This window comes from Arachis stenosperma, chromosome 4 (genome assembly GCF_014773155.1).
Source record: "Arachis stenosperma cultivar V10309 chromosome 4, arast.V10309.gnm1.PFL2, whole genome shotgun sequence".
In the NCBI taxonomy this organism is placed as follows: Eukaryota; Viridiplantae; Streptophyta; class Magnoliopsida; order Fabales; family Fabaceae; genus Arachis; species Arachis stenosperma.
Window position 1 is genome coordinate 145023983 of NC_080380.1, and position 21938 is coordinate 145045920.

The window sequence follows — 21938 nt, forward strand, 5'->3', positions numbered from 1 at the left end:
AAATTTAATGCACCAATACACAAATCAAGAGGTCTTTTAAGGGTTGTAATGGGGTTAGGGTCAAGGTAGGATTGTATTTGGTCAAGTGGATTAAAATCCGAATCCTTAATTAACATAAACCTTCCACCTAACTTAAGACAATCCATTTAATTAAAGTGCAAAATCTAACTTCCCATTAACTGTGTTTTCCACATATTCATGCATCCTAAATTTGAGTTTAGTACATATGCATTGCTATCACCATTTACTTTGGGGCATTTTTGTTCCCTTATTTTTCTGCTCTTTTTCTCTCTTTTTTTATTTTTATTTTTCTTTTATTTTTCTCAATGCATATGATTAAAGTATTGAATGCATAAACATGTTCTTAACATTTTTCGCATTTTCACAGAAAGTCTAACATACTCAATTCCCAAACCAAACGTTTCCAAACCCACTTTCCCCAAACTTAATTATGAGCACTCTCACTAGTCTAAGCTAATCAAGGATTCAAATTAAGGACATTATTGTTTTCCGCTTAAAGTTAGTGATGAGCTAAAGTAAAGAACAAGGGATAAAATAGGCTCAACATTGGTTTGCAAAGGATAATGAAAGGGTAAGGCCATATGGGTATGTAAGCTCAGTGAAATAAGGCCTCAATCATATAAGTGTATGCATACATCAAATAATGGAAATATAGAATTAAGCAAGACAAAGATTACAATTTTAGAGAGAATAACACACAAAAATAAAATATATTTGGTTGATAAAGTGCAACCAATCAAATAGGCTCCAAATCTCACTGGTTTTGTGTGTTCGAGCTCTAAACTATGTTCTAAAATAATATTTCTTCATACAAGTTTTTCCAAAAAGTTTTATTCAAATTAGTGAAATACTATAAAAATTTCTTGAAAAAGAAAATATTACTTCAACCAAGTGATAAAATATGCACAAAATAAAACAGACATGCAATCAAACATGCAAATGCAACAATAAAAAATAAAAATTGGTGTTGAGAACGGCCTAACTAACCCGTGGAGATCGGTATCGACCTCCCCACACTTAAAGATTGCACCGTCCTCGGTGCATGCAAAGATGTGCAGGTGGCGGGGGTTGTGGTTTGATGAGCGGATAATTTATACACTTTTTGGCATTGTTTTTAGGTAGTTTTTAGTAATTTCAAGCTACTTTTAGGGATGTTTTCATTAGTTTTTATGTTAAATTCACATTTTTGGACTTTACTATGAGTTTGTGTGTTTTTCTGTGATTTCAGGTAATTTCTGGCTGAAATTGAGGGACTTGAGCAAAACTCTGAGAAGGAGGCTGACAAAGGACTACTGATGCTATTGGAATCTGACCTCCCTGCACTCGAAATGGATTTTCTGGAGCTACAAAATTTCAAATGGCGCGCTCTCAAAGGCGTTGGAAATTAGACATCCAGAGCTTTCCAGCAATATATAATAGTCTATACTTTATTCGGAAATTGACGACGTAAACTGGCGCTCAACGCCAGTTCCATGTTGCTATCTAGAGTCAAACGCCGGAAACACGTCACGAACTAGAGTTGAACGCCCAAAACACGTTACAACTTGGCGTTCAACTCCAAGAGAAGTCTCAGCTCGTGGATAGATCAAGCTCAACCCAAACATACACCAAGTGGGCACTGGAAGTGGATTTATGCATCAATTACTTACTCCTGTAAACCCAAGTAGCTAGTCTAGTATAAATAGGATAGTTTACTATTGTATTAGACATCTTTGGATCTTTGGACATCTTTGGACGTTTAGTTCTCAGATCTTGGGGGCTGGCCTCTCGGCCATGCCTGGACCTTTCACTTATGTATTTTCAACCATGGAGTTTCTACACACCATAGATTAAGGGTGTGGAGCTCTGCTGTACCTCAAGTTTCAATGCAATTACTATTATTTTCTATCCAATTCGATTTATTCCTGTTCTAAGATATTCGTTGCACTTCAACTTGATGAATGTGATGATCCGTGACACTCATCATCATTCTCACCTATGAACGCGCGTGACTGACAACCACTTCCGTTCTACCTTAGGCCGGGCGCATATCTCTTGGATTCCTTAATCAGAATCTTCATGGTATAAGCTAGAACTGATGGCGGCATTCATGAGAATCCGCAAAGTCTAAACCTTGTCTGTGGTATTCCGAGTAGAATTCCGGGATTGAATAACTATGACGAGCTTCAAACTCGCGATTGCTGGGCGTGATGACAAACGCAAAAGAATCAAGGGATTCTATTCCAACATGATCGAGAACCGACAGATGATTAGCCGTGCTGTGACAGAGCATTTGGACCTTTTTCACTGAGAGGATGGGATGTAGCCATTGACAACGGTGATGCCCTACATACAGCTTGCCATGGAAAGGAGTGATGAGAAGGAAGAAGGAGGAAGTAGGAAAGCAGAGATTCAGAAGGAGCACAGCATCTCCATACACCTATCTGAAATTTCCACTATGAAAATACATGAGTAACTTTATCTTTATTTTATGTTTATTATTTATTTTTAATTTTCGAAATTCCATAATCAATTATTATCTGCCTGACTGAGATTTACAAGATGACCATAGCTTGCTTCATACCAACAATCTCTGTGGGATCGACCCTTACTCACGTAAGGTTTATTACTTGGACGACCCAGTACACTTGCTGGTTAGTTGAACGGAGTTGTGACCACACATACCAAAGAGCTATTATCTCGAATTAAATTTCATACAAGTACAAAGAGTACGGATCACAATTTCGTCCACCAAGTTTTTGGCGCCGTTGCCGGGGATTGTTCGAGTATGGACAACTGACGGTTCATCTTGTTGCTCAGATTAGGTAATTTTCTTTTCAAAAAGTTTTCAAAAATTTTTCAAAATTTTTCTTTGTTTTCGTTTTTCCAAAAGAATATTTTCGAAAAAATAAAAGAAAATACAAAAAAATCATAAAATCACAAAAAAACCAAAAATATTTGTGTTTCTTGTTTGAGTCTTGAGTCAATTTTTTAGTTTGGTGTCAACTGCATGCTTTAAAAAAATTTTCTTGCATCTTTCGAAAAATCCATGCATTCATAGTGTTCTTCATGATCTTCAAGTTGTTCTTGGTAAGTCTTCTTGTTTGATCTTGATGTTTTCTTGTTTTGTGTTGTTTGTTGTTTTTCATATGCATTTTTGCATTCATAGTGTCCATGCATTAAAGAATTCTAAGTTTGGTGTCTTGCAAGTTTTCTTTGCATCAAAAATTTTTCAAAAATATGTTCTTGATGTTCATCATGATCTTCAAAGTGTTCTTGGTGTTCATCTTGACATTCATGTGTTCTTGCATACATCATGTGTTTGATCCGAAATTTTCATGTTTTGAGTCATTTTTGTGTTTTTCTCTCTCATCTTTAAAAATTCAAAAATAAAAAAAATATCTTTTCCCTTTTTCTCTCCAAATTTTTGAAATTTTGGGTTGACTTGGTCAAAAATTTTTAAAATTAGTTGTTTCTTACAAGTCAAGTCAAATTTTCAATTTTAAAAATATTATCTTTTTAAAAAATCATATCTTTTTCATTCTTTTTATTATTTTCGAAAAATTCCAAAAATCTTTTTCAAAATATTTTCAAAATCTTTTTCTTATCTTTATATATATTTTCGAAATTACACTAACAATTAATGCGATTGATTCAAAAATTTGAAGTTTGTTACTTTCTTGTTAAGAAAGGTTCAATCTTTAAAATTCTAGAATCTTATCTTTTAGTTTCTTGTTAGTTAAGTAATTAATTTTAATTTTAAAAAAATTTAAGTCCTTTTCAAAATATCTTTTTCTTAAAAATCTTATCTTTTATCTTATCTATTTATCTTATCTTTTTATCATATCATTTTCAAAATTTTATCTTTTTCAAATTTTGATTTCAAAATATCTTATCTAACTTCTTATCTTCTTATCTTTTCAAATTTGACTTTAATATCTTTTTCAACTAACTATTCGACTTTTTGTTTGTTTCTTATCTTTTTCAAAACCACCTAACTACTTTTCCCTCTCTAATTTTCGAAAATATCTCATCCCTTTTTTTAAAATTCTTTTTAAATTAACTAAGTGTTTTAATTCTTAATTTTAATTATATCTTATCTTTAATTTTCGAAAATCACTAACCACTTTTTCAAAATTATTTTCGAAATTCTCTATCTCCCCTTCTTCTATTTATTTATTTATTTACTAACACTTCTCTTCACCTCTCTTCATCTCAAATCACTACTTCTATCCTTACCCATTCTTCTTCACTCTTCTTCCCTTTCTTCTTCTACTAATAATAAGGATCCTCTTTACTGTGACATAGAGGATTCCTCTTTCTTTTCTTGTTCTCTTCTTCCCTATATGAGCAGGAACAAGGAAAAAGACACTCTTGTTGAAGCTGATCCAGAACCTGAAAGGACTTTGAAGAGGAAACTAAGAGAAGCTAAATTACAACAATCCAGAGGCAACCTTTCTGAAATTTTCGAACAAGAGAAGGAGATGGCAGCCGAACCCAACAACAATAATCCAAGGAGAATGCTTGGTGACTTCACAAAACCAACGTCCAAATTTGATGGAAGAAGCATCTCCATTCCTGCCATTGGTGCAAACAATTTTGAGCTTAAGCCTCAACTAGTTGCTTTAATGCAACAGAACTGCAAGTTTCATGGACTTCCATCTGAAGATCCTTATCAGTTTTTAACTGAGTTCTTACAGATTTGTGAGACTGTTAAGACGAATGGAGTAGATCCTGAAGTCCACAGGCTCATGCTTTTCCCTTTTGCTGTAAGAGACAGAGCTAGAACATGGTTGGACTCACAACCTAAAGATAGCCTGGACTCCTGGGATAAGCTGGTCACGGCCTTCTTGGATAAATTCTTTCCTTCTCAAAAGCTGAGCAAGCTTAGAGTGGATGTTCAGACCTTCAAGCAAAAAGATGGTGAATCCCTCTATGAAGCTTAGGAAAGATACAAGCAGATGACCAAAAAGTGTCCTTCTGACATGTTTTCAGAATGGACCATATTAGATATATTCTATTATGGTCTATTTGAATTTTCCAAGATGTCATTGGACCATTCTGCAGGTGGATCTATTCACCTAAAGAAAACGCCTAAAGAGGCTCAAGAACTTATTGACATGGTTGCAAATAACCAATTCATGTACACTTCTGAGAGGAATTCCGTGAATAGTGGGACGCCTCAGAGGAAGGGAGTTCTTGAAATTGATGCTCTGAATGCCATATTGGCTCAGAACAAAGTGTTGACTCAGCAAGTCAACATGATCTCTCAAAGTCTGAATGGATGGCAAAATGCATCCAACAGTACTAAAGAGGCAGCTTTTGAAGAAGCTTATGATCCTGAGAACCCTGCAATGGCAGAGGTTAATTACATGGGTGAACCTTATGGAAACACCTATAACTCATCATGGAGAAATCATCCAAATTTCTCATGGAAGGATCAACAAAAGCCTCAACAAGGCTTTAATAATGGTGGAAGAAATAGGCTCAGTAATAACAAGCCTTTTCCATCATCTTCTCAGCAACAGACAGAAAATTCTGAACAGAGCCCCTCTAATTTAGCAAACTTAGTCTCTGATCTGTCAAAGGCCACTTTAAGTTTCATGAGTGAAACAAGGTCCTCCATTAGAAATCTGGAGACACAAGTGGGCCAGCTGAGTAAGAAAGTCATTGAAACTCCTCCCAGTATTCTCCCAAGCAATACAGAAGAGAATCCAAAAGGAGAGTGCAAGGCCATTTATGTAATCAATATGGCCGAATGCACAAGGGAGGAGAAGGACGAAAATCCTAGTGAGGAAGACCTCCTGGGACGTCTCTCAAACAAGAAGGAGTTCCCTATTGAGAACCTAAAGGAATTTGAGGCTCATATAGAGACCATAGAGATTCCACTAAATCTCCTTCTGCCATTCATGAGCTCTGAAGACTATTCTTCCTCAGAAGAGAATGAAGATGTAACTGGAGAGCAAGTTGCTCAATATCTAGGAGCTATCATGAAGCTGAATGCCAAATTGTTTGGTAATGAGACTTGGGAAGGTGAATCTCCCTTGCTCATTAGTGAACTAGATATATAGATTCAGAAAACTTTACCTCAAAAGAGACAAGATCCTGGTAAATTCTTAATACCCTGTACCATAGGCACCATGACCTTTAATAAGGCTCTGTGTGACCTGGGGTCAGGCATAAATCTTATGTCACTCTCTGTAATGGAGAAACTGGGGATCATTAAGGTACAGCCTGCCTTATTCTCACTGCAATTGGCAAACAAGTCAGTAAGACAAGCTTATGGATTTGTAGAGGACGTGTTAGTAAAGGTTGAAGGCCTTTACATCCCTACTGATTTCATAATCTTAAACACTAGGAAGGAAGAAGATGAATGCATCATCCTTGGAAGACCCTTCCTAGCCACAGCAGAAGCTGTGATTGATGTTAGCAGAGGAGAATTAGTCCTTCAATTGAATGAGGACTACCTTGTGTTTAAAGCTCAAGGACCTTCCTCTGCAACCATGGAGAGGAAGCATGAAAAGCTTCTTTCAGTACAGAGTCAAAAAGAGCCCCCACAGTCAAACTCTAAGTTTGGTGTTGGGAGGCCACAACCAAACTCTAAGTTTGGTGTTGAGAAGCCCCCTCATTCAAACTCTAAGTTTGGTGTTGGGAGGCCCTCATCATGCTCTGAATATCTGTGAGGCTCCATGAGAGTCCACTGTCAAGCTAATGACATTAAAGAAGCGCTTATTGGGAGGCAACCCAATTTCTATTTATCTAATTTTAATTTTATTTTGTGTTTTATTAGGTTCATGATCATGTGGAGTCACGAAAAAATTATTAAAATTAAAAACAAAATAAAAAACAGCAGAAGAAAAATCACACCCTGGAGGAAGAACTTACTGGCGTTTAAAGGCCAGTAAGGTGCATCTGGCTGGCGTTCAACGCCAGAACAGAGCATGTTTCTGGCGCTGAACGCCAGAAACAAGAAACATCCTGGCGTTTGAACACCAGGAATGTGCCTTGAGGAAAGCTGGCGCTGAACGCCAGTAACAAGCATGGAACTGGCGTTCAACGCCAGAAACATGCTACACATAGGCGCTGAACGCCTAGAGTGTGCATCACTTCGGCGTTTAAAGGCCAGAATGGTGTGCAAAGGCATTTTACATGCCTAATTAGTGCAGGGATGTAAATCCTTGACACCTCAGGATCTGTGGACCCCACAGGATCATCTCAGGATCTGTGGACCCCATAGGATCCCCACCTAACATATTCTCCCCTCTTCTCAACATTCATTCTCTCTTTCCAATAAACACACTTCCCCAAAAATCCTTCACCAATCACCTTAACCTCTCTTCCCAATTACCCCCTTCACCACTCACATCCATCCACTCTTCCCCATAAACCCCACCCATCTTCAAAATTCAAAAATCTTTCCCACCCAAATCCACCCTAAATGACCGAAACTACACCCACTCCCCTCCCTATATATACCCTTTCATTCTACTTCATTTTCACACAACACAAACCCCCTCTTCTACACCTTGGCCGAAACACCTTCCCTCACTCTCCTTCATATTTTCTTCTTCTTCTTCTTCTCTTGTTCGAGGGCGAGCAATATTTTAAGTTTGGTGTGATAAAAGCATAAGCTTTTTTGTTTTTCCATTACCATCAATGGCACCTAAGGCCGGAGAATCCTCTAGAAAAGGAAAAGGGAAGACAAAAGCTTCCACCTCCGAGTCATGGGAGATGGAAAGATTCATATCCAAAAGCCATCAAGACCACTTCTATGATGTTGTGGCAAAGAAGAAGGTGATCCCTGAGGTCCCTTTCAAGCTCAAGAAAAATGAGTATCCGGAGATCCGACATGAAATCTGAAGAAGAGGTTGGGAAGTCCTCACCAACCCCGTGCAACAAGTCGAAATTTTAATGGTTCAAGAGTTCTATGCCAATGCATGGATCACTAGGAACCATGATCAAAGTGTGAACCCGAGTCCAAAGAATTATCTCACAATGGTTCGGGGGAAATACTTAGATTTTAGTCCGAAAAATGTGAGGTTGGCATTCAACTTGCCCATGATGCAAGGAGATGCACGTCCCTATACTAGAAGGGTCAACTTTGATCAAAGGTTGGACCAAGTCCTCATGGACATAGGTGTGGAAGGAGCTCAATGAAAAAGACACTCCAAAGGCAAGCCAGTTCAACTGAGAAGACTGGACCTCAAGCCTGTAGCTAGAGGATGGATGGAGTTCATTCAACGCTCCATCATTCCCACTAGCAACCGATCTGAAGTTACTGTGGATCGGGCCATCATGATTCATAGCATCATGATTGGAGAGGAAGTAGAAGTTCATGAAGTCATCTCCCATGAAATCTACAAAATAGCCGATAAGCCCTCCAACACGGCAAGGCTAGCTTTTCCTCATCTTATTTGCCATCTATGTAAATCAGCTGGAGTTATCATAGAAGGAGACATCCTCATTGAAGAGGATAAGCCCATCACCAAGAAGAGGATGGAGCAAGCAAGAGAGACCCTCCACGGATCTCAAGAGATGCATGAGGAAGCTCATCATTAAGAAATCCCTGAGATGCCTCAAGGGATGCACTTTCCTCCCAACAACTATTGGGAACAACTCAATACTTCCCTAGAAGATTTGAGCTACAATGTGGAACAATTAAGGGTGGAACATCATGAGCATTCCATCATTCTCCATGAAATAAGAGAAGATCAAAGAGCAATGAGGGAGGAGCAACAAAGGCAAGAAAGGGACATAGAAGAGCTTAAGGACATTGTTGGTCCTTCAAGAAGAAGACGCCACTAAGGTGGATTCATTCCTTGTTCTTACTTTTCTGCTGTTCGGTTTTTATATTAAATGTTTATCTATGTTTTGTGTCTCTACTTCATGATCATTAGTAGTTAGTAACTATGTCTTAAAGTTATGAATAATTCCATTAATCCTTCACCACTCTTAAATGAAATTGAAAAAGCATGAAAATTGATTCTTGAAGCAAGAAAAAGCAGTGAAAAACAAAAGCTTGCGAAAAAAATGGCGGAAAAAAATAGAAAGAAAAAGAAAAAGCAAGCAGAAAAAGCCAATAGCCCTTAAAACCAAAAGGCAAGGGTAAAAAGGATCCAAGGCTTTGAGCATCAATGGATAGGAGGGCCCAAGGAAATAAAATCCAGGCCTAAGCGGCTAAACCAAGCTGTCCCTAACCATGTGCTTGTGTCATGAAGGTCCAAGTGAAAAGCTTGAGACCGAGTGGTTAAAGTCGTGATCCAAAGCAAAAGAGTGTGCTTAAGAGCTCTGGACACCTCTAACTGGGGACTTTAGCAAAGCTGAGTCATAATCTGAAAAGGTTCACCCAGTCAAGTGTCTATGACATTTATGTATCTGGTGGTAATACTAGAAAACAAAGTGCTTAGGGCCACGGCCAAGACTCATAAGTAGCTGTGTTCAAGAATCAACATACTTAACTAGGAGAATCAATAACACTATCCAAAATTCTAAGTTCCTAGAGAAGCCAATCATTCTGAACTTCAAAGGAAAAAGGAGAGGCCAAAACTGTTCAGAAGCAAAAAGCTACAAGTCCCGCTCATCTAATTAGAATTAATATTCATTGATATTTTGGAATTTACAGTATATTCTCTTCTTTTTATTCTAATTGATTTTCAGTTGCTTGGGGACAAGCAACAATTTAAGTTTGGTGTTGTGATGAGCGGATAATTTATACGCTTTTTGGCATTGTTTTTAGGTAGTTTTTAGTAATTTCAAGCTACTTTTAGGGATGTTTTCATTAGTTTTTATGTTAAATCCACATTTTTAGACTTTACTATGAGTTTGTGTGTTTTTCTGTGATTTCAGGTAATTTCTGGCTGAAATTGAGGGACTTGAGCAAAACTCTGAGAAGGAGGCTGACAAAGGACTGCTGATGCTGTTGGAATCTGACCTCCCTGCACTCGAAATAGATTTTTTAGAGCTACAGAACTCCAAATGGCGCGCTCTCAACGGCGTTGGAAAGTAGACATCTAGAGCTTTCCAGAAATATATAATAGTCTATACTTTATTTGGAAATTGACGACGTAAATTGGCGCTCAACACCAGTTCCATGTTGCTGTCTAGAGTCAAACGCCGGAAACACGTCACGAACCAGAGTCGAACGCCCAAAACACGTTACAACTTGGCGTTCAACTCCAAGAGAAGTCTCAGCTCGTGGATAGATCAAGCTCAGCCCAAACATACACCAAGTGGGCCCTGGAAGTGGATTTATGCATCAATTACTTACTCCTGTAACCCAAGTAGCTAGTCTAGTATAAATAGGATAGTTTACTATTGTATTGACATCTTTGGATCTTTGGACATCTTTGGACGTTTAGTTCTCAGATCTTGGGGGTTGGCCTCTCGGCCATGCCTGGACCTTTCACTTATGTATTTTCAACGGTGGAGTTTCTACACACCATAGATTAAGGGTGTGGAGCTCTGCTGTACCGCAAGTTTCAATGCAATTACTATTATTTTCTATCCAATTCGATTTACTCCTGTTCTAAGATATTCGTTGCACTTCAACTTGATGAATGTGATGATCCGTGACACTCATCATCATTCTCACCTATGAACGCGTGTGACTGACAACCACTTCCGTTCTACCTTAGGCCGGGCACATATCTCTTGGATTTCCTTAATCAGAATCTTCGTGGTATAAGCTAGAACTGATGGCGGCATTCATGAGAATCCGCAAAGTCTAAACCTTGTCTGTGGTATTCCGAGTAGGATTCCGGGATTGAATGACTGTGACGAGCTTCAAACTCGCGATTGCTGGGCGTGATGACAAACGCAAAAGAATCAAGGAATTCTATTCCAACATGATCGAGAACCGACAGATGATTAGCCGTGCTGTGACAGAGCATTTGGACCTTTTTCACTAAGAGGATGGGATGTAGCCATTGACAATGGTGATGCCCTACATACAGCTTGCCATGGAAAGGAGTGATGAGAAGGAAGAAGGAGGAAGTAGGAAAGCAGAGATTCAGAAGGAGTACAGCATCTCCATACACCTATCTGAAATTCCCACCATGGAAATACATGAGTAACTTTATCTTTATTTTATGTTTATTATTTATTATTAATTTTCGAAATTCCATAATCAATTATTATCTACCTGACTGAGATTTACAAGATGACCATAGCTTGCTTCATACCAACAATCTCTGTGGGATCGACCCTTACTCACGTAAGGTTTATTACTTGGACGACCCAGTACACTTGCTGGTTAGTTGAACGGAGTTGTGACCAGGCATACCAAAGAGCTATTATCTCGAATTAAATTTCATACAAGTACAAAGAGTACGGATCACAATTTCGTCCACCATGGTTCCTCAGTCGGTGCTCGTTGTAGAGTCTTTCTCTTCACTCTTCCTGGTGGCCAGCCTGAAAAGGGAGAAGAGAAATGGACATGAAGTCAAAGGGGTAGAGCAGAGAGGAGGGTAGTATGAGTGATAATCATGCCAAGGTAAAGAAGAATGTCGTTAACACATGGGCGCTACTCCATGAAATCAGGACAACAATTGAAACAGGGCATGATAAATTGAGGCAATTAGATGCAAGATGTTTATTGGCATGCGGGCAAAGGCATGAGTAGCATAAATCAAGCAATAAAAGGCATAATGTATTATTAGTCGTGAGAAACTAACAATAACGTTTGTATTGACAATTATATTCAATTAATAAAATACTGGAAAGGGGTTTGTGAAAAGCAGGCATTAGAGTAGAAGGATAGAATAATTAAGAATGCACAATGTCATACGGGCTTTTTCACAAACACAAAGCATGCATATTAAATAAGGTATGGAAAGTATTAAATTGAACATGCAAGCACCCTAAAAAAATGGTATATAATTGTCAAACAATTTCTTAACAATCCACAAAATAATGACCCAAATAAATTTCCAACACCAATTAAAAAAAAAGAAAGAAAAAGAAAGGAGGGAAGAAAGAAATAAGAAGGGAAAGAAAAGATTTAGATTTGGGGAAGAAAAGATAAGATATTTGGCTGATCTGGATAAGTTGTGTGGCGCTTGTGACGCAGACGCGTGGGGCACGCGTTCGCGCGAGTAGCACGTAAGTGAGGTGACGCGGGAGCGTCAGTCACGCGAACGCGTGACATCGTTTGTGCTAGTGGCACGAGGGCAGCCTCGCGCTCGCACAACTCTCTGTTCGAAAATCATATTGCCACTTTTGAGGGTGACGCGGTCGCGTGGTTGATGCGATCGCGTGGATGGCCTATTTGAAAAATGACGCGAACGCGTGGGGCACGCGTACGCGTGGCAAGGCTTGTACTTCTAGCACGAGTCCAGCCCAATTCTAGCTCAACTTTCGGCCATATACCCTTTTTACGTCGATTTCGAGGCACGCGTTCGCATGGTTTACGCGGACGCGTGGGAGCCGTTTTTCCCACATGGTGCAAACGCGCCAGCGACGCGGTCGCGTGGACCAATTTGTGCCAAAGGCATGCCTCCAGCCACGCTTTCGCGTGACTCTCTGTTCGCTTTTCTTTTCTTCCGAATGCACTTGTGACGCGGACGCGTCAGCGACGCTTACGCGTTGCGTGCGTTTTTTTTTGTTTTTTTTATATGCAAAATGCAGAATGCAGTATGCAGATGCTGATGCAGATGTGATGAATAATTCCAGGTTCAATAAAATAAAATAAAACTCAAAAACAAACAAAACTAAATAAAATTATAATTGAAAAGGAACGATCATACCACGGTGGGTTGTCTCCCAACTAGCACTTTTAGTTAAAGTTCTTAAGTTGGACATTTGATGAGCTTCCTGCTATGGTGGCTTGTGCTTGAATTCGTCCAAAAATCTCCACCAGTATTTGAAATGCCAGTATCCTCCGGGGTCCCAAACAAGGCACATAAAACCTTTGAGTAGTTTCAAACAGGTTTCCAGACTCCCGAGGTATTGAATGTCAGAAGAGATTCCAGGATCCTAAACTCTACTTTTACACCCGTCTTTGTCTTGATCTGCATTTTTTCAGCCGGGTGGTGAGTAGTCTGAATTCTCACTGCAGTGACCAAACAGCTTCCGAGATCCTTCCAGTTGAGCTTGACACCAATTCCTGCACCTCAAATTGAAGTGCGAAACCTCATTGAATCTTGCATACCCGCGCTGGGTGCGAGTTATTTCCCTTTTCCTCTTAAAGCCGCAGAGAGCTCTAAGCTGGCCATCTGTTTCAAGTAAACCATATTCAAGTGGAAAAGTAAAGATAAAAGCTAAGGATTTCACCCACTTGAAGTTTGTGTTGATTGGTAGTGGCCTTGGGATCAGTGTTTTCAGTGGTTCTGCAAGCTCTACTCCCTTGTGGTCTTCGGTGAATTCTTCCACTTCTTTGCAAACCTTTTCCATTCCAACCATGTCCTGATCAAAGTTACTGATATCTTCCTCATCACTTGAGTCATAATTGGGAGGTTGAGAAAAGTCAACCTCTGCATCATATTCGTATTCACTTGGGGAAGATTCTTCTGTCTCAAAGAATTCACTTGCGGGTGCAAGTTCATTACTAAGAGAACTTGACTTGTGATCATCGTCATCAAGGAAACTTGCCTCTTGGGTTATTCCGTCTAGTTCTTCATAAGATATCTGCATTAGAGGCTGCACAACATCCTCTTTAGCATCAATTGTAACATCCTTGACGGAATTCTCCACAACTCTGGATTCAGGTGGTGGTTTGGCATCTCCTAAATCTTCAACCAACTCTTCTTCTTCAACAATGACAACTTCCTCTACTTGTTCCAGTACGAAGTTGTGCTCTATGCTGTCCACTGGAGTTTCTAGTGTCTCGTCCATGCTACGTTCTTCATTAGATTCTCCACATGAAGCCATGGGAGTCTGTTGAGTGTTTGAACGTCTGGAAAATAATTGATTTATTGCTTGCTCCAGTTGATGAAGGATTGTATTAAATTGGTCTACTGATTCTTCGAAGCGAACCTGTGATTCTTGGCTTGATGGATATGGACATGGTGTATAGGGGAGTGGTGATTCTTGGGGGTAATTGGATTGGCGTTGGGGCGGGTAAGGATCATATGGTGGCGGATGGTGAGAAGAAGCTTGTGAGTATGGTGGGTTGAGGTTGTGTTGAAAGGATGGTCTCTGAGCATAGGGTGGGGCTTGTTGGTAGCTACAAGGCGGTCCACCAAATCTATCAGTTGGGTATGCATTGTAGAATGGTTTCTGTCCATGATATCTAGGAGGGTGTTGTTGCCTAAAGGGGTGATCAGATCCTCATGGCTCCATCCATCTTTGATTGCTTAGACCTTGATGCATAGTCCTGTTATAGCTTCCATTCCTTGCAACAAAATTAGAACCAAACTCAAAGCAAGAGGGGTGAGAATTCATAGTAGCAGGAGAAAATAGAAACAAAAACTAACAAAAAGAAAATATTTACAAAAATAGTCGCGTTGTAAGTATAGCTTCTAAACTAACTGAAAATCCCTTCGTACAAACGTTTGGTTGTCACAAGTAACAAACCCAATAAAATTTATAAACCAAAGTATTCAAACCTCGGGTCGTCTTCTCAAGGAATTGCAGGGAGGTATGTTCTTATTATTGGTTATGAGTCTTGTAAATTGGGGGTTTTGAAAGTGAGGAAGAAGTATGTTAAATGACAAGTAAAATAAATAAATAACTGTAAAATAAACTCTTGGCAAGATATGAGAAATTGGAAGTCCTATCCTAGTTATCCTTATCAGATGTGATGAGAATTGAGTTTTAATTCCACTTAGTTAACCTTTACTAAAGGAAAGGAAAGTCAAGTGGAGTAATTAGTTTGATCCTCAAGTCCTAGTCAATCCCTGTGGGAAGACTAGCTTTAGAACGATTTAGATCAATTAGAATCTGCCAATTTCAACCACTACTGAGTTTGACAACTCAAGAGTTACCAATTAATCAACCAAATCCAAAAGGAAATAAAATCTACTTGAATGAAAATAAATTGGATAGAGCCCAAGCATCAATAACATAAATTAGAGAAAACAATCATAAGTCTGAAATACCTCAAATTATATTAATTAAGAAAATCCTAACATGAATGGATCATAAGCTAAATAGGCAACATAAGTAATACAAGCATCAAAGTGTCTGAAAGTAAAAGAGAAATACAAAGTAAAAGGAATATTGAACCTGATATGAAGATGAGATAATTCCTAATCCTAATAGAAATCCTAATCCTAAATCCTAAGAGAGAGGAGAGAGCCTCTCTCTCTAAAAACTACATTTAAACTATGAAAAGTGAATTATGAATAGCCTCTGAAGTGATGATCTGAGTCTCTGCATGTTCCCTGGCTTTAATTTGTGTCTCTGGGCCGAACTCTGGGTCCAAACGCGGCCCGAAACTGTCTCCGGCGTATTCTGTAATTCTGCAGATCGCGCTTGTCATGTGGTCGCGTCGTCCATGCGTTCGCATCACTCAGCGTTTCTCGTACCACGCGTGCGCATCGTTTACGCATTCGCGTCGTTCGTGCAGCTTCCAATCCGCGCGGTCGCGTCAGGCACGCGAGCGCGTCACTCTGAATTCTTCCATTTTGTGCGGTCGCGTGAGCCATGCGACCGTGTGACTTCTCGCTGGTCATCCCCTCAATACTTTGTGTTTCTTCCATTTTTGCACGCTTCCTCTTCATTCTCTAAGCCGTTCCTGCCCTATGAAGCCTGAAACACTTAACACACAGATCAAGGCATCGAATTGTAATAAGACAGGATTAAGATTAGCTAAATTAAGACCAAAGAAGCATGTTTTCAATCATAGAATTAAACTAGGGAGGAATTATAAAATCATGCAAATCCTATGAATAAGGGGGTGAAAAACTTGATAAAACCACTCAATTAAACACAATATAAACCATAAAATAGTGGTTTATCATACTCCACTACTGAATCTTGCAGCTTGATGGATTTAATTTGTGCTTTTAGTTGTTTTATCTTTGATTTCAGTTGTTTTGCAAAGTAATCTTCAAGTTTATACCAAATCTCATGAGCAAACTCACAATTGGCAACTTGACTTGCAAATCCTAGATCTATGGATGCAAAGAACCATGAGACGAGAAATTAATCTTCCTATTCCCAATCACTGAACGCTTTCAACTCGATCTCTTCATCCCGATCTTCTTCTGTGTTGAATCTCTTTGAAATTTTCTTTAGATTGAGGTGGTCTTTGAGTCGATTTGATTTGATGAACGCTAGCGCCTGACATCTTCAAGGCACAAAATTATTCTCATCAAGCTTAAATGAAATGATGTTGATTGTTGCTTTTGTGCTCGTAACGGTGGAAGCGTGTGTGCTGCTTTTGTCAGGCATGGATTAGAACTGGAACTCTGATACCATAAAAGGTATTAGAGACTATGAAGGTGAGGGAAAGTGAGATCAGAAGCAGAGGAAGAAGAGAGAGAGAACTCTTAGAGAAAATGTGAACAGAAATGAGAATATTGTTCATGATAATAATTGTGCTTAATTATTACCATGAAGTAATGCTTCTTATCTAGCATCATATGGATTAGCTCTCTAACTAACTTGTAACTGAATGTAAGCTTAGCTTATCAATACTGATGAGCTAATTATAACAAACTTAGCTCTCCTAGCCTCCAACTAACTAACCAGTAACTATATCAGATTTAGTTTCTCTTCTATCTTCTTCTACTACACCTAACATGTTGGTATCTAATTCCACAATTTAATTATATGAACACCTAGGTTAGATAATTAAAAATGATATTACTGACCTACATTCAGTTTCATAAAGCTTTGTTATTAGGTTTTTTTTTAAACAAAAAGCTCAACACAGTATAGTGGAGCAGTCAAACAGAAACAAAAAGCCAAATTAAAAAGCACAGCAACATTAAAGAAACCCTCGTGTCATCTCCGGCATTCCCATCAACAACTAAAGGGGTCCATACCTCTCCACTCATTGTGACTCAACACAGTCATGTGAGTGATTTCTTCAACACCTTTGCTTTTATTCTGAAATATCCTTCTATTCCTTTTCAGCCAGATGTTCCAAACGATCGCACAGAAGCACCCCAAACGTTGCTCTCTATCCTCCCTTCTCCTCGCCCCTCTGTCCAACACAGAAAATGTTCTCTCATTGAACCTGAAATAGATCATTATTGGCAAATAATCGATAACCAAGTGGTGCACGTGTTCCTCATATTTATTACATAAAACACACACGTTATCTTCCTGGTTAATGATCCCGAACCGGCTTAACCGTTCTTTTGTATTCACCCTACCTATCAGGACAAACCAAGCAAATAACTCTACTCTAGGTGGAACTAATCCTTTCCATATGGTCTTTGTAAAACTGTAGCTTGTCACCTTCTCCGGGAGCAACGCCTCCTGCAAAACCTGAACACGTGAGTTTGTTGAATAAACTCCTTGCCTATCATATTTCCATACTACCCTATCCTCTCTGTTAATTACTAGTTTCACAGGTCTCAAAGCCTCATGTAATTGTTCCAGTAGTCCCAACTCCCATTGAAAGAGCTCTCTCCTCCATTGGAAGTTCTAAATCCAGTCTAACCCATCCCAAAACCCGCAATCCCCTATAACAGATTCACATTGATTTAAAACAGAGAAAAGCCTGGAAAACCGCTCTTTTAGAGGCCCACAAAGCAACCATCTATCCTCCCAAAAACGCGTATGCTGCCCATCACCAATCTCCATAGACAAGCATGTAATCATCTTATCCCTTATATGGTTATTTGTTATTTGTAGCTGGCAAATATCCTTCCACGGTCCTCCTCTAGTAGGTAGCACTTGAGTTGACAGTAGCTCATTAGGATTCAGATTATAGCAGGAATAAACTACCTTCTTCCACAACGGGCAATCCTCCTTAGCAAACCGCCACCACCACTTAAACAACATTGCTGTGTTACGAACCATAGCCTCCCCAACTCCCAACCCGCCTAGTTTTTTAGGGGCCTACACCACTTCCCATCTTACTAATACCATTCCATTACTACCATCATCCTTACTCCAGAAGAACCTTCTTTGCTATTAGTTGTTATGTACATTGTTGTTAGGTGATTATTATAAAGTGAAAATTTACATATCATGTGATGAAGTTAGTAATTGAGAATCGTTAAATAACTTAATATATTTGATTAAATTATTATCTAATAATTTTCAACTATTAATCTGTTCTTAATATATAAAAGTAGATACATAAGTTTACCCATATTATTTTTAAGACATGTTTCTCTTCCTACTAATGCCATGTCAGCAACATCGCTTACTTGACAAAATTTTAGAATCAACCATTCAATTTTTGCCAAATCACCTATTATTTCCAAATCAGCAAAAAAAAATATATACAAAAAAACTCATTAAATGTAATAAATTATACAATAAGTTTATAATCCCCAATAATTAATTTCTATAAATAACTCATTAAATATAATAAATATCTATATTACAAATGTCATAATAATATTATTAGTCATAATAAATTTTACGTTACAAATATTCAAATTTCATACTATTTGACCTACTTATATAAGTCTCTTATCACTATTCCTTCAAATAAGACATGAGATCAAAGTATCATAGTGTTTCCTATGAAGTTCGTTACTTTGAAGTAACATTTCACAAGAAACATTTGGACATGGTTTTGGGTTCTTACTTTCCTTACATTCTTCAAAAGGCTAAGGACATTGAAGAAGAGAAGAAGATGGTGAAGCTTCACACCATTGATTATAATGGAACAGATTATTGGAACTCTATTGTTCTTAATTATCCTTCAACTTTTGATTCTATAACAATGGAGCCAGAGATAAAAGGTATGATACAACTCTCTTTAATATCTTAAATTAGTCTCTCAAATTTTTTTGTCCTACATTTTAATATCTAACAAATTATAGTTACCAAATTAGTCCATAAATTTTTATCTCGAGAATGAGACTGATTTGTTTAACAAAATAAAATGTGTTACTTTAAATATTGTTATAAAAAATATGACTAATCTAATTCGAGATACGATGTAGTAATGAGTTTGTGTTGTATTATTAGGAATGTTGTTGGAAGATTTGAACTTGTTTTTGAGGAGGAAAGAATATTATAAGAGAGTTGGGAAGGCTTGGAAAAGAGGGTACCTTTTGTACGGACCACCAGGTACCGAGAAATCAAGCTTGATAGCTGCCATGGCTAACTATCTAAGGTTTGATATATATGACTTGGATTTGAAAGAAGTGCAATGCAATTCAGATCTTAGGAGGTTGTTGATCGGAACAGGAAGCAAGTCAATTTTGGTCGTTGAAGACATTGATTGCTCTGTTCAATTGCACAATAGGAAGATGCTGATGGAACCAATGATGATGATAAGGTAAAGTTTTTTTTTTATTATTCAAATATAACATTTGAATCCCACTTTGTTTAAAATACCTCACTTTTGGCACCTTATGTATTATTAAAATGTCACTCATTAGGTGAAAATTGGCGTGTTGTTGTCTTCATGTAAAGTTGATAGTCGAAAACTTTTGGATAACAATTTAATCAAATCTGTCAAATCATCTAATTAGTTTTTGACTATCAACTTCAAATGGTTGGGGAAGAAGAGAAAGAGAATAATTTCTGTATATTGATTCAGAAAGAAAAATTGAGTTTTAACATAGGTTATAAAATTTTGTATCAAAGTGATTGCTTCTGACTTTAACTTCATGAAATAAACCCAAACAAATCTTGTTTTATCATCCACAATTGTTAAAAAATATTTAAAACCTTGTAAAGAAATTGATGCTATAGGACCCCAAATATCCATATGCAAAAGATCAAAACTATTCTGGCTTTTTGATTCACTAAGAGAAAATGGCAAACGCTTTTGCTTTACAAAATGACAAGAGTCACAAGGTGTATCATATGCAGTTTTATTGCACTGTATAGAAGGATAAATTTGTTCTATTATTTCTAATTTGCTTTGTGGTACATGGCCTAGCCTATAATGCCACAAATCATTATTTGAAAAATTTGAAAAACATTGATTTTGTGTAATTGTATCTGCAATCCTAGTATTCAAGCTAAGTGCTATACTTTTGCTGCAATTTCCTGAATTTGCTGTATGCAATGGATGTCCTAAATGTTTCGTATCTGTTGTCTCTAATGTTGAAATGCCCAATTGAGATGGTGAATGCATTATGTATAGCTCTCTTTTTGCTCTAGCTGTGCCAATCATCTTCAAGGAATTCTGGCTCTGTATCTTACAGTATTGGTCAATAAAAACATATTGACAATGCAAACTTTTTGTAATTTTGGATATGAAAATTAAATTAAAGTTAAAACTTGGTATATACAGCACATCATTGAGATAAAATGTGTTTGAAAATACCACAGTTCCACTTATTCGTGCTGTTGTTTGTGTCCCATTTGGTAACTTGACCAGAATTAGCCTAATATGTCTAGAAGTAATAAAAAAATGCATTGAGTGTGACACATAATCAGTGACACCTGTGTTTAGCACCCAAGAGTTTGATAAAAAAAAGTTTTTACTGACAATAAATGTGCAATATGGGAGCTCATGAAAAGTGTATAAGTCTCTAAGATTATACCTCTCTTTTCTGCATTGGTGTGGTAGGTTTCTCTCATGTTTGCTCCTTGACAAGGCTGTGTACACTCCTGTTGAAGAAAGGTAAACAGTGCGTTTCTCAAATTCTGATTAGACAAAGATTGAACATCACTCTCCTTCTCTTGTTTCTCTGTATAACCACTATTTTCTTCAATATCAGTGGCTATGTGATTTGTCACAGCTGTATTGTTCACTTCCCGTGATAATTTTTGCCTTTGGAGGTGGGGTGGGAATCCATATTTGTGGTAACAAGTATCCACAAGGGGCCCTACCTTGTGACAATATGAACGTCTTAGATGAGCCCCTTCCACCACCTCTTCCAGTTCTCTTTGCTCGTCCCCCTCGTCCTCTTCCTCTAGGGACATAGTTGTTAAAATTGTGCACTAAATTGCCCACTGCAGCAAAACTTCTAACCTCCTGATCTGGACCATGAAGCTGCCTCTCTTGTTGAGTAAGCAAAGAGAACACTTCATTGATAGTAGGAATAGGTCTCATAAGCATTATCTGGGATCTCACAGTCCCATATTGCTCATTCAAGTCTCTCAAGAATCTTACTGCATAATTCTTTCTTCTGTAATTTCTCATTGTTTGAAGACCACAATCACACTCTTCATTGCAATCCTTGCATTTAAGAACTGGCTAGAAGCCTTCAATTTCTTTCCAAACTGCCTTCATCTTTGTGTAGTATCCTGTGATGGTTAAATCTCCCTGTTTCATTGTGTGTAATTCTTCTTCTAGCTTAGCAATCTTAAACAAATCTCCATGATAATACCTATGCTTTAAATCAACCCACTGATCTACAGCAATCTCATTCCAAACTACACTCTGTGCAATTTCAGTACTCAATGACAAATTAATCCAAGCTACAACATATATGTTGCATTTATCCCAAGCTATAAAAGTTGGATCATCCTTATTCGATTTTTGTATAGTTCCATCAATGAATCTTAGTTTGTTCTTTGATTTCAAAGCTAACCTCACAACTCTAGACCAGGAATTATAGTTCTGAGTGTTCAAGATAACAGTAACAATAGAGATTCCCAGAATCTCACCTGGATGCAAGTAATAAACACTTGACGGATCTGATAAGAAATTAGCACTTGATATTTGAGAGTATGCTCAAAACCCGTGCTAAGCTTTGAAGCTCCGCTGGAGAAAACTCTAAATCTGGATCTGAACTAGGGGTGTTTGCCATTGCGATTAAATCACAGCTTTAATTTGCATCAACGACACCCTTTTTTCAATTTCGATCTTCCACGCTCACCGCACCGTTACGTGTGAATCATGAAACTACAAAATGCATCTCTAAGAAATCGATTTTTATCTTTCTAGTTTTTCTATGTTTCCTTTT

The 21938-nt window shown here is 38.0% G+C and overlaps 2 protein-coding genes across 2 annotated transcripts; one reads left to right on the forward strand and one right to left on the reverse strand.

The window, feature by feature from the left end:
- The first annotated feature begins 18559 nt into the window (after positions 1-18559).
- Positions 18560-20654, forward strand: LOC130975832 (AAA-ATPase At5g17760-like). Its single transcript, XM_057900562.1, has 3 exons — positions 18560-18809; positions 19039-19351; positions 20597-20654. Exons 1-3 carry the CDS (start codon positions 18560-18562, stop codon positions 20652-20654), a joined length of 621 nt encoding a protein of 206 aa, XP_057756545.1.
- A 572-nt stretch (positions 20655-21226) lies between these two features.
- LOC130975833 (uncharacterized) lies at positions 21227-21782 on the reverse strand. Its single transcript, XM_057900563.1, has 2 exons — positions 21688-21782; positions 21227-21572 (listed from the first exon to the last, which is right to left on the reverse strand). Exons 1-2 carry the CDS (start codon positions 21780-21782, stop codon positions 21227-21229), a joined length of 441 nt encoding a protein of 146 aa, XP_057756546.1.
- Positions 21783-21938: the final 156 nt, after the last annotated feature.